This window comes from Mirounga leonina, unplaced genomic scaffold, assembly GCF_011800145.1.
Source record: "Mirounga leonina isolate KUSES-001 unplaced genomic scaffold, KU_Mleo_1.0 Mir_151, whole genome shotgun sequence".
Lineage (NCBI taxonomy): Eukaryota > Metazoa > Chordata > Mammalia > Carnivora > Phocidae > Mirounga > Mirounga leonina.
Window position 1 is genome coordinate 92,452,724 of NW_023270377.1, and position 15,456 is coordinate 92,468,179.

Below are 15,456 nucleotides of genomic sequence, written 5' to 3' on the forward strand. Positions count from 1 at the left end.
TTGAAAGCAAACTTTATCATTTGATGACCATGTGACCCTGGGCCAGTTACCTATGTTCTCAAAGACCCATATATTCTCTAAGAAACATCACAGATAAATGATAATTACATGAAATAATATATAAAATGCCAAGCACAGTGTGTGGCCCATATTACATGTTCAAATCCCTTCCTTCCCTTTATAGGAGAAAATATTAAAAATTTATATGGCCTTCAATTCACTGCAAACGGTTAATATTTTGGTCATCATTAAAAAAGAACTGGCGGGGCGCCTGGGTGGCTCAGTTGGTTAAGCGACTGCCTTCGGCTCAGGTCATGATCCTGGAGTCCCAGGATCGAGTCCCGCATCGGGCTCCCTGCTCGGCAGGGACTCTGCTTCTCCCTCTGGCCCTCCCCCCTCTCATGCTCTCTCTCTCTCTCATTCTCTCTCTCAAATTAAAAAAAAGAAAAAAAAAAAAAAACTGGCAAGAGAACATTAATAAAGGCTTTACTGGCAATCAAAATTATAATGCTAACATTCTGGCTCTTGGGCTTCCTCTTATATCACCACAGACTGTAACATCTTGGGAAATATTTAAAATTGACTAATAATAGAGCAGCCTTTAAAAAAAAGGAAAAGGAGGGCAGGAACTGAAACTTTCACAGAAAAGCTGGCTACAAATTGTCTAGAGGGTATTGTCTGGAAACTAAAATTACCAAAATGAACACTTAAGTCTTTCTTCTAATTTAATTCACAGCTTAGCTTTTATTTCCCTTTGCTATAGTTTAGTTGCAATTCTTTCATTGTACATTAGAATTTCAAATTATTCTCTGGTACATAAATAAAATACTGATAGCATATATAACTACCAAAGGCTAAGGATGTACTACATTAATTCTAATATCATTCCAAAACTACCGATTTTCCATCCTATAAATAACCAACTACTTGAAACAAAAACAGTAAAGAATATTGTTTTATTCTAATTTATTTTTCTCTGAGCGGGGTAGAGTGAGAAATGTGTCAGGCTAGTAAAATCCTTGTAATTATTTATAAATTTGTATTACATTTCTTATAGATATACTTGAATATAATTACACTTCTATGTGAGAAACACCTAAGAACCAAACCCTCACTTAATTAGGCTATATGTCCAGTAGGGTGAACTTTTCTAGAACTTAGGTAATATCTTGTTCACACCTGCAGCCCAAACATCCCAAGCCGGCCCATTATAGGTTAATAATTAATGATTACTGAATGAATCAGTTTATCAGTATATACTGCTTTATGGCTAAGCGGGTAAACTGGTTTTAATTAAAGCAAGTTAAAGTAAAATATTCTAGAGCTCTACCTATCGTAAGTATATGTGTATATACACATTTTTTTTTCTTTCCTGCTTTCCTTATTTAGCACTCTTCTTCAATCTCTACTTTCCATAAGGTTCTCAGCTTATGAGGGTGGCTTCCGTTATTACATTCTAAAAACAGACATTTTAATAATTCACTACATACTAATTTGCAGCACATGATGTTCCACAGCAGGGGGATGCTTTATAAATAATGTTAGCTTTCAAAGACAGATTGTCACATACAGAGTAATGTTGTCTCTAGAACAAACTTCAAAGCTTTTTTCAAGAGAAAAAAAAACGATAAAGGCAATGAAATCAGCAATACTGCACTTAGAATGAATTACAAACATTTCAAATTTAAAACACTTGAAACACACTGTTAAGTAAGTTTAATTTCTGAATATATTTTCTTTTCCACTTATATTCATTAAGTAAAATATACTCTAAATTATCTCACCTGGAGGTTGCTGAGGCCAAAAATACTGCTGCCAATCCTGAAGTACATACGTAAAGCGAATAGCAATACTAACTGGAGGCAAAGGAGTTAAAGGACATCCCTAGGAAATAAATGCAAAGACAATATCGTATAGCTTTAAAAAAAAGTGTTTTAAAAACAATGCCAGAGAGCAAATTACATGAACATGAAGCTGTTTAAACTACTAACTGGAGGGGCACCTAGGTGGGTGAATGGTTAAGCCTCCAACTCTTGATTTCAGCTCAGGTCATGATCTCAGGATCCTGAGACTGAACCCCTTGTGTTGGGCCCCACATCTGGCCCATGTCAGATCTCTGGGTTCCCTGCTTGGCATGGGGGCTGCCTGTCCCTCTCCCTCTCCCACTGCCCCTCCCCCAGCTCGTGCTCACTCGCACTCTCACTCTCTCTAAAATAAATAAATCTTTTAAAAACAAACAAATAAATAAATAAACTGCTACCTGGAAACAAACTAAATGCTCCTTCAAAATATTTTTAACAATTTTAATTATACAAATATAATTTCTTACTATTCTGTTCAGCCATAATGAATGTGAAAAAATCTGATTCATTTTTTAAATAAGTGAAACTATGATAAAGTGTAAGACTAGGATTGAGGAGACAATGTCTTTTCTTTCTTTCAAATCAAAATAAACTCAAATTAAAGCCAGTCTTGAATAATTTAACCATAATTTTAGACTAAGACAAATGGTCACTCATGCAAAATATACTAATGAATCAGTTAACATAAAATTTAGATTCATCTTTGCATTCATTAAAAATCATGAAAATAAATATCACCTAAACATCCTATGATCTCAGATTGCCTTAATAATGGTTAACCTACATTAATGTGGAGTAGGACTTAAATATACAAGGATTCACCTATGGAACATGTGGAACTATAATTTCAAGAGTATCCTGCATATCTAACCAGTTACCAGGTGTTGCTGATACTACTGATCAGGAGGAATAAAAGACATTTAGCTCAGTAGCAGCATCTATAAATGTCACTAGTAGCTTTAACCAAATACAAACTCAATCTAAAGTCACAATACAAGGTGGCCCAAAAGAAAGATAATTCAGTTTTGGGCTGCTGTGTCCTAGACGAGCAAGGTAAGATTCTGGCTGGTTAGGAATAATAGACTTCTCAGTCAAGTGCAGATATTAAGTGAGTGTTCACCCATAATAAGATACAAATAGTCTAAAAACCATAACAAAGTTGCTTTGACACATAACCTCTGCTCCAGTTAGATAGCAACATAGATAAATATAGAAGAGATAACCAGAAAGGAATAGCTAGGATCAAACATGACATAAATATATCTTTTGGGGCCCTAGAAAAGGTACACAAAACCCCAAGTTTTAAGTGGGGCTTAAGGCACATGCCTGCTGAGTTCCAGGTGTGGAAGAAGGCAGTGACAGCCTAGGATTACAGACTGCATTAAGTGGAACTGGAAGTTCAACTCTGCCCAGAGTGAGTGCACTGTAATACTCTGCTTAAGGCAGACACTGGGACAGGGCACACCTACTTGGTACAGTAGCTTTGTTGGAAGTTAGGGGCTGGGGAGAGTCACTGAGTGAGGGGGGAAAAAACACTCTCATAATCTAAGCAAGCAATCCAGTAATTCCAAGACCAGATAATCAATATCCCCAATATCACCACAGAGCAAGAGGCTCCAAACACCATTTTAAAACCCAACTCTGAAATTTTCTACAGGTAGGGAGCAACCACAAGATTACAGAGCCAAAGGGGAGGATGGGAGAGAAAGTTAAAAATTTTAGATACAACATTCATTCTAAATGAGCCTGCAAACAAAATTTCCACAAAACATGAAGAAATGTAGTTCTAAAAGAGATAAATATCCAAACCAACATTCAAGAATATAAAACCATGATATATAAAGAGCATGTGAAAGAAGAATGTCTAAATGAAAAAAGACTAGAGTACGAATTTTCATATATTTAGAGGATTATGGCAGAATTTAAATTTAAATTTTATGTACCCCAAAGGGCAAAACTGATCCCCCACCCCTGCCAGAAGGAAAGCCTTTTCTAATAAATTAGATCTACGCAAAAACGAAATAAACTTCCAGTGAAGGGTGAGTGCTCTGGAACATTGCAAGCAGGTGTTAAAGAGTAATTTTTATAAAGATAGTTTTAGGGGTGCCTGGGTGCCTCAGTCGTTAAGCATCTGCCTTCAGCTCAGGTCATGATTCCAGGGTCCTGGGATGGAGCCCCGCATCAGGCTTGCCGCTCAGTAGGGTGCCTGCTTCTCCCTCTGCCCCTCTTCCTGCTCATATGCTCCCTCTCTCTCAGATAAATAAAATCTTTTAAATAAATAAATAAATAAATAAATAAGCAAGCAAGCAAGCAAGCAAGCAAGCACATAAGCATCTCCTTGAAACTGAATGGAGAGAAAAACAGATGATTGGCAAGGATGGCCAGGACAGAACAACATTGGGCTGCTCTGCGGGAAGCCTGCTTCTCCCTCTCCCACTCCTCCTGCTTGTGTTCCCTCTCTGTGTCTCTCTCTGTCAAATAAATAAATAAAATCTTTAAAAAAAAAAAGTAAAATAAAGATAGCTTTAGAGAGAGATTACAGAAGAGTCACATACTGGGTAGTTTTAGCTATGTAAAACCCCTAAAGTACCCAAACAACTCTCAATTATTTTAAGTTTAACTCTTATCAAATCAATTTTGAGGGGCGCCTGGCTTGCTCAGTTGGTAGAGAACACGACTCTTGATTTCAGGGTCGTGAGTTCAAGCTCCACATAGAGCATGGAGCCTACTTTTAAAAAAATCAATTTTGAGAGGTGTTTCATATCTAGGTGAGTGAGTTTTGTGAAAGTTCTGCCAGATAATGTGATGAACTGATTAAGAACACTTTTTCTAAAAGTACAACTAGCAAACTGTCATAATCTAAATTAGGCTCCACAGATCAAGGTGGTCCCTAGTTTCAATAAAGTGAAGTTCAGCTACGTAAGGGACATAAAAGATCCATGAAAATAATGTTCACTAATGTTTTTGAAGAAGGAATAAAGTATTAATACTTGCATCTGACCAGAAACCTGATCTGACCAGAAACCTGATCTAAAAATACATAATTGAAAACTTCTGGTGAGAGAGCAAAGGGAAACAAATGGGACAGAAATATATACATACTTACCTTTTTCAGATATTTCTCAAAACACCACATGTAGAATGAAGCAGTACTTAAAGCTTTCAAAATTTTTGAAAAAAAATTACATACATACACGGAACTCTCTAAAATATATGCTTCTATGATCTTTTGGTGGCGATAAACACAAGAAACTGCTAACAGTAGTTATTTTGAGGAGCAAGATTAAGAGATGAAAGGAAGCTTTTACTTTATTTAAATTTCTTAACATGGTGACATGCATTACTTTTTTTAAAAAATGTCAAATGGACTTATCTGGGTGGTAATAATCCTACCCTACACTATTTAGGGCCTCAACATTGAAAACATTTTTATGAAATTAAGTTCTAATCCTAAATAGCTACCATACCTACTAAAAGAGAAATTTCAGCATTTTCCTCATTATTTTTTCCTTTTTAAAATTTCCCAACCATCAGAAAGACTGCAAAACTAGTATAATTAACAAGCAGCCACCTGAAACACACTCATCTGGGGAGGTTGGCAATAGCTGACCCCTGAACATGGGTCTGAACTATGCAGGTCCACTTATAGATGAGCTTTTTACAATACAGTACTATAAATGTGTTTTGTCTTCCTTACAATTTTCTTAGTAACACCTTCTTTTCTCCAGCTTACTTTATTGTAAGAATATGATATACAGTACATATAACACCACAAAATATGGGTTAATCAAGTGTTTATGTTACTGGTGTGGCTTCCAGTCAACAGCAGGCTAATGATAATCAAGTTTTGGGGGAGTCAAAAGTTATAAGTGCATTTTTGACTATGCACAGGGGAGATGGGATGTCAGGATCCCAAGCCCCGTACTGTTCAAGGGCCAACTGTTTTACTATTAGAGGAGAAAGAGTAGAAGGAGATAACACAGTAAATAAATGTTAACAAACTGAACAAAATTAGTTTAATTAGTTGTTCTTTAGCATTAGTACACTAAAAATCTAACTGGATACGGTTTCTTTGAACATACACAGTAATTTATATAGTCAATTATATCTTTCTTCCACTAATTACATTATCAATATTATAGAGAAATGTTTCTACATACTCAATAAAATTACCAAACTGCTACTTTCATCTGGATCCCAGATAAGACTGACAGTATCAATACAAACTCACAATCTTTGATTTGAAGATATCCAGCAGACCTGATAAATGAGTGTACTGATTTGGCACTTTCCGAAGATGAACCATTTCAAAATCAGTTCGGACACCATGACCCTGACATTCTCCCACATACATTCTTCGCCATTTGTGATGAATTTGCACAAAGAGTGGCACCTGGCTGTAGGACACAATTAAATAGGAATAGATTTTAAGTTCATTAAACACTAATTCCTAAATCTAAAAACTTCCCCATTATTTTAATCTCAAATATTTAAAAACACTAAGCAAGGATCATTTATCAGGCTTATATTTATGAGAGACACAGTTAGTTTCTTTTCTCCGTACACTAATAAGCTGAAGAAACGATCATCTAGTGGAATTTTATATTCAGAAAATTGTTTTAAAATAGCTGAAAGTAAAAAAAAAAAAAGGCACAATGAAAATTTTCTTGAATAAAAATGATCATACTAAGATAGGGACTGAAGGACTCCATAAAAATCTGCTTTTTGCTCCTTTTCCTGCTTCTACTCTTGCTAGGACCTGCACCCCCACTTTACACATGCCTCAGTAGTTTATGTCCTCCTTGTAAGAGACAAGGAGTTAATGATTTCTCTAGAAAAGACAACATTTAAGGAAGGACCAGGTGAGAATAACCAGACAAAGCTATCATATGTGCATTCCAGACCACCAGCACTAGACATAACCATGTCAAGATACCCAGGCTCCAAGGAATAACACATGGGCCCTCACCTTTGATCTAACCAGTTCCTGGATGCGTGAGAGGACACATACACCAGACCATGATCCTCAACAAAAACTCTCAGGCCCGAAGCAAAAATGAGACTTCCTCCTTTCCTGAGTCTCTCAGATACTCTGTACCTGCCACTCTCTCTATGCCTTTAATAAATACTGCTTTCATCTCTTGCTGGCTCACATTTGATTTCTATCCTGCATGCATCCAGGGACCCCTTTGGTTGGTCCTGAGGGACCCTCTCTGGGTCCAGATCAGGCCTGCTGACATCAGTACCATATTAGCCTTTTAAAGGCAAAATAAAATTTGATTCACAGGTATGAAACAATACAAATCAAAACAACATTAGTGGTGAAATATTTTTTACTTTATCATTTGAAGATAGAACCAATCCTTATTATTCACAGATTTGCATGTTTGCAAATAAGCCTACTCCCTAAAATTTATTTGTAACCCCCAAATCAATACTCAGCATTTTCAGTCATTTGTGGACATACATAGAGCAGCAAAAAGTTTGAGTCATCTGACTTGGGTAATCTCAGTTGAGGTCGAACAATTCAACGATCTGTTTTTAAGTTTGAAAATTAGATTTTGTAACAAAATTTAAATAAACTAAACATTTGAAAGCAAAACACAAAAAGAGTACAATTTACTCATTTCAAATATTCATTGCATAGTTCAGTAAATTTCCCTTTAGAAATGCACTCACTAAAGGTTTTGAGTTTGTCCTTCTATATGATATTCCAATATAATAATGCATAAGTAGGAATCCTAAGAATTTTTTTTAAATCTAACTTAGAAACCATTTTCCTTCATTAATTATAATTAAAAATAGTTTTTAATTCAATGTCTAGGTTTTTCAAAATGTTCACCTACCAGCCAGTGTTTCCCAAAGCAATAGACACAGAACTCAGAAGAAGATTGCACTTAGATTCACTGAGAACTGCATCATGGTTTGCAGCAGGGGCAATCACCACAAACTCCCGCAGTCCATACCTTTAAAAAAAGAACCACTGCCATTAAACAGGGAAAACTTCAGAATACAAAACCATTATTTGAAAAAATCTCCCTGCATTTTAGCAAGTCATGTCTGAGATATAGGTGTTTCTCTTTTTTCTCAGTGGCAACTGAACTGACAATAACATGAATTTCCTTCATTTAGTAAAACACTTCCATTATTCACCTAATGCCTCTCAATTCTTGACAAATTAAAAGCAATTTGCTGAAATCACAAAAGAAAAGCATTAACAGTTTTGCCTTAAAAGTTAAGTTTCCAAGACTGAAATCTTGCTTTTAATTGATAACATTAAGTCCAATGATGTGGAAAGATAGAGTTTGACAGATTCCCTAAATGGAAGGAAAATAATTATCATCCATCATGTATTTGTGCTGTCTAAATGTGAAAATGTGGTTTACTCAACTAAGGAATTATTATACTGTTGTTGTTGTTGCTGTTTTAAGAGAAAGAGAGAGGGTGGGAGAGCAGCAGAGAGAGGGGGAGAGAGAGAATCTTAAGCAGCACCCCCAGCACAGAGCCTGAAGCGGGGCTCTCTCTCACAACCTCGAGATCATGACCTGAGCCCAAATCAAGGGTCAGATCCTTAACTGACTGAGCCATGCTGGTGCTCCAATGAATTCTTATATTCTTTTACACAATAACACATCAGATAGGAGTCACAAAATTATCAGAGAATGGCTTACTCTTGCTACAGTATCTTACAAAAATGAAAACTTCTCATTTAGTTGTCAAGTCCTTTAAATAACACAAATTTGTGGCCAAACTTTACAAAAATATAAGATCAAGTTAGTGATTTTGCCTATTGAAAATTCCTGCTCTAGTCACTCCTAAATGTATTTTTGTTTAATATTTTTAAAATTAATTATGAAAGGCATTACCCATTTGCCTAATTTATTTTAATGCTGATATGTAGAGTTGTGAAGGCTTATTTTTATGAACATTCTCAAGAAATCCCAGTGATAAAGATCAAAAAATAAAAACAGTCCAACCTATAATCTGTTTATTGTTTAGATGACAAAAATTTAGTTCATCTTCTCACTTTGCCTCTATCCTCCTACCCCTGAAATCAAAAATTAGTTATACAGAAATGGCATTGAATACTGGAAAGAATCCAGAGCTATGAATTTTACGCTCTAAAGGTTTTAAAAATACACTTTTCTCTTTTTTAATGTCCTTGGAAGAAAGAAAACAAAACAAGTGAACATTTTTCCCCATGCCATCACCCACACTAGAGTGAAACCACAGTCAACAGTTCTTGGTTATTCTGGGGCGCCTAGGTAGCTCAGTTGGTTAAGCGACTGCCTTCGGCTCAGGTCATGACCCTGGAGTCCCGGGAGAGAGTCCCGCATGGGGCTCCCTGCTCGGCAGGGAGTCTGCTTCTCCCTCTGACCCTCCCCCCCCAATGCTCTCTCTCTATCTCATTCTCTCTCTCAAATAAATAAATAAAATCTTAATTTAAAAAAAAAAACAACAGTTCTTGGTTATTCTTCCAGAAATAATCTATCCATGTACTCATCCTACCCTCAAATAAGATTATAATATTTATGCTTTCTGTAACTCCTTTTCAAAGGGTAATCCCCTACCAATCAGTACTCTGTCTCCAGTTTTATTCCATTCTAACACTGCTACTATTTCTACAAATATAACTATAGGATAAAATCCTATTAAGTTGACGGATAAAAGAACATCTGTATCTGTTATAGCTGCTGCCAAACTATCTTCTCCCTCTCCACACACACACACACAAACTGTGCCAGTGTATACTCCCAATAACAACAAATAGCCAAACCAAACTGCGTTCTGTATATATGCAATAAAATTAATTGTGTTCTCTATGTCTTTATTTCCTCTAACTGGAATATTTTCCCTCATTCTATCAGTATCTGACTGATACATTCTTTGAAGATTTACCTCAAATACTACCCCACCACTCTGGTTAAAATATGCTATCTTCTCTGAATTCTACTGTATTTTTCCAGGTACTATTATTATCTTTGAAGGATCAATATATATCACTGATTTACTATCTGTATTAGACCTATTTGAGGCCTGAGACGATGCCTTCAACTAAGCAAACATTAAGTGGAGGCCTTAAAAAATGAGAAAAATCAACAACAAAAAACAAGCAACCTGATTAAAAAGTGAACAAAGAACGTGAATAGACATTAGTCCAAAAAACATATACAATAGGAAAATAAGCACATGAAAAGATGTGGTCAACATCACTAATTAGGAAATGTAAATCAAACCCACAGTGAAATAGGACTTCACACCCACTACGATGGCTACTGTAACAAGCAAAATAAAACACATAACAAACGTTGGCAAGGATATGCGGAAGTGAGAACCACTGAGCATGAATGGTGCGAATTTAAAATAGTACAGCCACTATGGAAAAACAGTACCGTGATTCATCAAAAACTGAAACACAGAATGACCAGCAGTTTCAGATCTGGGTATATACCCAGAAAAATTAAAAGCAGGGACACAAAGATACTTGAACATGCGTGCTCACAGCACCTTATCCACACAGCCAAAAGGTAGAAACCCAAATGTCTATCAATAGATGAATGGATACACAAATGTGATATATGCACACAGTGCAATATTATTCAGCATTAAAAGGAAAAGAAATTCTGATACATACTACAACACAGATGAACCTTGAAGACTTAATGCTAAGTGAAATAAGCCAGTAACAAAAGGATGAATACCATATGATTACATTTATATGAGGTACATAGAGTAGTCAAACTTACAGAGACAGAACATAGAATGGTGGTTACAGGGCCTGGCGGATGAAGGATTGAGGAGTTATCATTTAATGGGTACAGAGTTTCAATATGGGATGATGAAAAAGTTCTGGAGATGAATACTGGTGATGGTTGCACAAAAATATGAATGTACTCAACACCAGTGTACACTTAAAAAATGGTTAAAATAGTAAATTTTGTTATCTTTCACAACAAAAAAAAAGTTAAACAAATATATGAGCAAAACTGATACATATTTTAAAGACTAAGAAATATCAACAGCTAAGCATTTTATTCAAAGATGTCCAACCTTATTAGTGATTAGGAAAATAAAATTAAGGGAAGATAATCACTATTTACCAATTAAATTGGCAAAAAATATAAAATACTGGTAAGATACAGTATTTGCAAGAGTTTGGGACATGCCACAGGTGGTGGTATAAACTTTTAAAATATTTTTGGAGAACAAAAAGGCAGGATATATCAGTATTTAAAATTCACAAACTTTGTACTAATTATATTTCTTTTTATCTATTTTACAAAAACATTCATACAAATGCATATCTTGAAGATATTGCGGGTTCAGTTCCAGATCACCACAATAAAGCAAATATCAAAATCAAGCATGTATAAATGATTTTTTTGGTTTCCCAATGCACATAAGTTATTTTTATACTATACTGTAGTCTACTAAATGTGCCAACAGCATCTTGTCAAAAAAAATGTAAATACCTTAAATAAAAAATACTTTGTTACTAATAAGTGCTAACAATCTTCTGAGATTTCAGCAATCACAGATTATAACAATAAATAGAAAAATAATGAAAAAGTTTGAAATACTGCAGGAATTATAAAAATATGACAGAGACCAGAAGTGAATAAATGCTACTAGAAAAACCAACTTGCAGATATACACTTGCTCAACATAGGGTGCTACAAACCTTCAATTTGTAAAAGATCAGTATCTGCAAAATACAATAAAGCAAAGCACAAAAATGAGGTATGCCTTTATGCATAATGATGTTCACTGTAAACAGTTTCATTGTGAAAACTAAAAACAACCTAAATATCCTTTAATGGAAAAAAAATGGGTAAATAATTACAGAACCCTCTCATACTACATACTTGTCATTAAAAAAAAAATAAGGTTTTAAAAGAAAGGTTTACTGACATAAAGGTAATCATGAAATGCTAACACAAATGTATATCAGAAGACACATAGTAAAATCTAATTTATGAAAAAAAGTCACAAATCAAAAGCACGAAAATACATAAACATATAACTAACATAATCTTAAAAAATCCAGATGGACATATCCCATATTTCCCATGATTTCCTGCTTGGCTGTCCAAAATTAATAAGTATGAGATGTTTAAACCCCCTTTTTATATGTGTGTAGAAAGGAAGGGATGGGGAGGAAAGAATAGGAAAAGTGAAGGGGGAGTAGAATGGTACGGTAAGTTTCATTAATAAATCTTTATGTATCCTACAATATCTAGTCTAGTAATTTAAATTTATTAGGTGTTCAACCATATCAACACAAATAAAAATCCCACTATGCCAATTTTTAATAATAGAACTGTTTTATGTTAGGTAATCTGTTAGATTACACTTTGTACATGCTAAATACTAAATTTAAATATAAATGTGCCTTAGCATCACATTCTCCAACTGAGAAAGGTAGGACAATCACTCATTTTTATCTATTTTGTTCTAAGATACATTTTTCTTTCTTGCTCCAATAAAGACTGAAAGCAACAACAGATAACCAATATTTGTACCTGTTGTTTATCTTGCATAGGAAAATCATAAAAACACACACCAACTTTGAATGTTACCATTTTACATCTCCTACACGTAGAGTTTCTTTCTTAATTTAGAAAGAAATATATTCAGGGGCGCCTGGGTGGCTCGATCAGTTAAGCGTCCAACTCTTACTTTTGGCTCAGGTCATGATCTCAGGGTTGTGAAACTGAGACTCATGTGAGGCTCTGCACTGGGTGTGGAGCCTACTTAAGATTCTCTCTCCCTCTCCCTCTGCCCCTCCCCCCTCCAGAAAGAAAGAAAGAATATATTCAGAGCCTCTTTGAATAGTGTAAAGAATATATGCATAAAATACTGGATCACCAAAAACAGTAATGATAAATAAAAAACTTTCTTGGGCATATTTATACCTAGAATGTACAATATACCTGAGAAAATGTAAGTGTTCAATAAGCAATTTCTTTTTTCAATTTCATCCTCCCAGACACCTTTGGATATTGCAAACTGTACCTTTAATTTATAAAACTATTCAGATTAATTCTGGTAAAATCTAGCAATTTTACCCAGTATAGCTCCATCTCCTCCCCTATTCCTTTGTACAATACTGTCATATATATTACATTTACCTACATTATAAACCCAACAGTACAGCGTTATAATTATTGCTTAAGCAATATTAGGGGCTTTTTTAATTAAGAGAATTGCCTTTTGTATGTACTAGAGTATTTCCAATGCTCTTCATTCCTCCTATGGATCCAATTATCATCTCTTTCTTTTAATACTGCCTATAAGGTAGGTCTCCAGGCAATGAATTCTCTTTGTTTATGTAATGGTGTTATTTCATCTTTATTTTTTTGAAAGATAGTTGTGCTGGATACAGAATTCTAGGCTGGCAGGTTTTTTTTTCTTTCAACATTCAATATCTCATTGCACTGCCCTCTGGCCTCCAGTGTTTTTGTCAGCAAATAGTATTGTTCTTTTGTACATGACAAATCATTTTTCTCTTGCTGCTTTCAAAATTCTCTTTGCTTTGGGTTTCAGCAAGTTGATGATAATGTGTCTAGATTTGGTTCAGAGTCCTGGGTCCATAAATATTTTTTCATTGAATCTAAGAAGTTTTCAGCCATTATTTCTTTGAGTATTTCCTCCCCCTGCCCTTTCCTTCTCTTCATCTGGGACACCCATTATTACATGTATGCTTTGTACACCTGACACTGAACCACAGATCTACTAAGTGCTGTTCATTTTTCTCTATTCTTTTTTCTTTCTTTCTTTGGATTGGATAATTTCTTTTAATCTTTCAAATCCATCAACTCTTTCATCTGACATTTCAGATCTGCTTTTGAGCTCATCTGGTAAAAGTTTATTTCAGTTATACTTTTAAACTCTAACGTTTCCATCTGGTTCTTCATTATAATTTCTGTGTCTTGAGACTGCCTATTTGACACATTGGTAGCATATTTTTAATTCTCTGAATATACTTCAATTTTTTTAAACATACTTATAACTGTGGCAGGATACAAAATCAATGCACAGAAATCAGATGAATTTCTACACACCAACAATGAGACAGATGAAAGAGAAATTAAGGAGTCGATCCCATTTTACAATTGCACCAAAAAACGTAAGATAGCTAGGAATAAATCTAACCGAAGAGGCAAAGGATCTGTACTCAGAAAACTATAGAACACTCATGAAACAAATTGAGGAAGACACAAAGAAATGGAAAAACATTCCATGCTCATGGATTGGAAGAACAAATACTGTGAAAATGTCTATGCTATCTAGAGCAATCTACACATTCAATGCAATCCCCATCAAAATACCATCCACTTTTTTCAAAGAAATGGAACAAATAATCCTAAAATTTGTATGGAAACAGAAAAGACCCCAAATAGCCAGAGGAATGTTGAAAAAGAAAAGCAAAGCTGGTGGCATCACAATTCCGGACTTCAAGCTCTATTACAAAGCTGTCATCATCAAGACAGTATGGCACTGGCACAAAAACAGACACACAGATCAATGGAACAGAATGGAGAACTCAGAAATGGACTCTCAACTCTATGGCCAACTAATCTTCGACAAAGCAGAAAAGAATATCCAGTGGAAAAAAGACAGTCTCTTCAACAAATGGTGTTGGGAAAATTGGACAGCCACATGCAGAAGAATGAAACTGGACCATTTCCTCACACCACACATAAAACAGACTCAAAATGGATGAAAGACCTAAATGTGAGACAGGAATCCATCAAAATCCTTGAGGAGAACACAGGCTGCAACCTCCTCGACCTCAGCCAAAGCAACTTCTTCCTAGAAACATGCCGAAGGCAAGGGAAGCAAGGGCAAAAATGAACTATTGGGACTTAATCAAGATAAAAAGCTTTTGCACAGCAAAGGAAACAGCCAACAAAACCAAAAGACAACCAACAGAATGGAGAAGATATTTGCAAATGACATATCAGATAAAGGGCTAGTATCCAAAATCTCTAAAGAACTTATTAAACTCAACACCCAAGGAACAAATAATCCAATCAAGAAATGGGCAGAAGACATGAACAGACATTTCTGCAAAGACATCCAAATGGCCAACAGACACATGAAAAAGTGCTCAACATCGCTCGGCATCAGGGAAATCCAAATCAAAATCTCAATGAGACACCACCTCACACCAGTCAGAATGGCTAAAATTAACAAGTCAGGAAACGACAGATGTTGGCGAGAATGTGGAGAAAGGGGAACCCTCCTACACTGTTGGCGGGAATGCAAACTGGTGCAACCACTCTGGAAAACAGTATGGAGGTTCCTCAAAAAGTTGAAAATAGAGCTATCCTACAACCCAGCAATTGCACTACTGGGTATTTATCCCAAAGATACAAATGTAGTAATCCAAAGGGGCACATGCACCCCAATGTTTATAGCAGCAATGTCCACAATAGCCAAATAATGGAAAAAGCCTAGATGTCCATCAACAGATGAATAGATAAAGAAGATGTGGTGTATATATATACAATGGAATATTATGCAGCCATCAAAAAAATGAAATCTTACCATTTGCAATGAGGTGGATGGAACTAAAGGGTATTATGCT

General features: G+C 35.4%; 1 protein-coding gene across 3 annotated transcripts in view; it reads right to left on the reverse strand.

Annotated features, from left to right (window-relative positions):
* The window catches only part of RAB3GAP1 (RAB3 GTPase activating protein catalytic subunit 1), a 113,711-nt gene that overhangs the window by 51,748 nt on the left and 46,507 nt on the right, over positions 1 to 15,456 (reverse strand). For all 3 annotated transcript variants that reach the window (XM_035008149.1, XM_035008148.1, XM_035008150.1), the window contains 3 exons: positions 7,709 to 7,828; positions 6,094 to 6,259; positions 1,785 to 1,884 (listed from right to left, as the gene is read on the reverse strand). In XM_035008149.1, the coding sequence (XP_034864040.1) occupies positions 1,785 to 1,884; positions 6,094 to 6,259; positions 7,709 to 7,828 (386 nt within the window). The remainder of the gene's footprint in view (positions 1 to 1,784; positions 1,885 to 6,093; positions 6,260 to 7,708; positions 7,829 to 15,456) is intronic.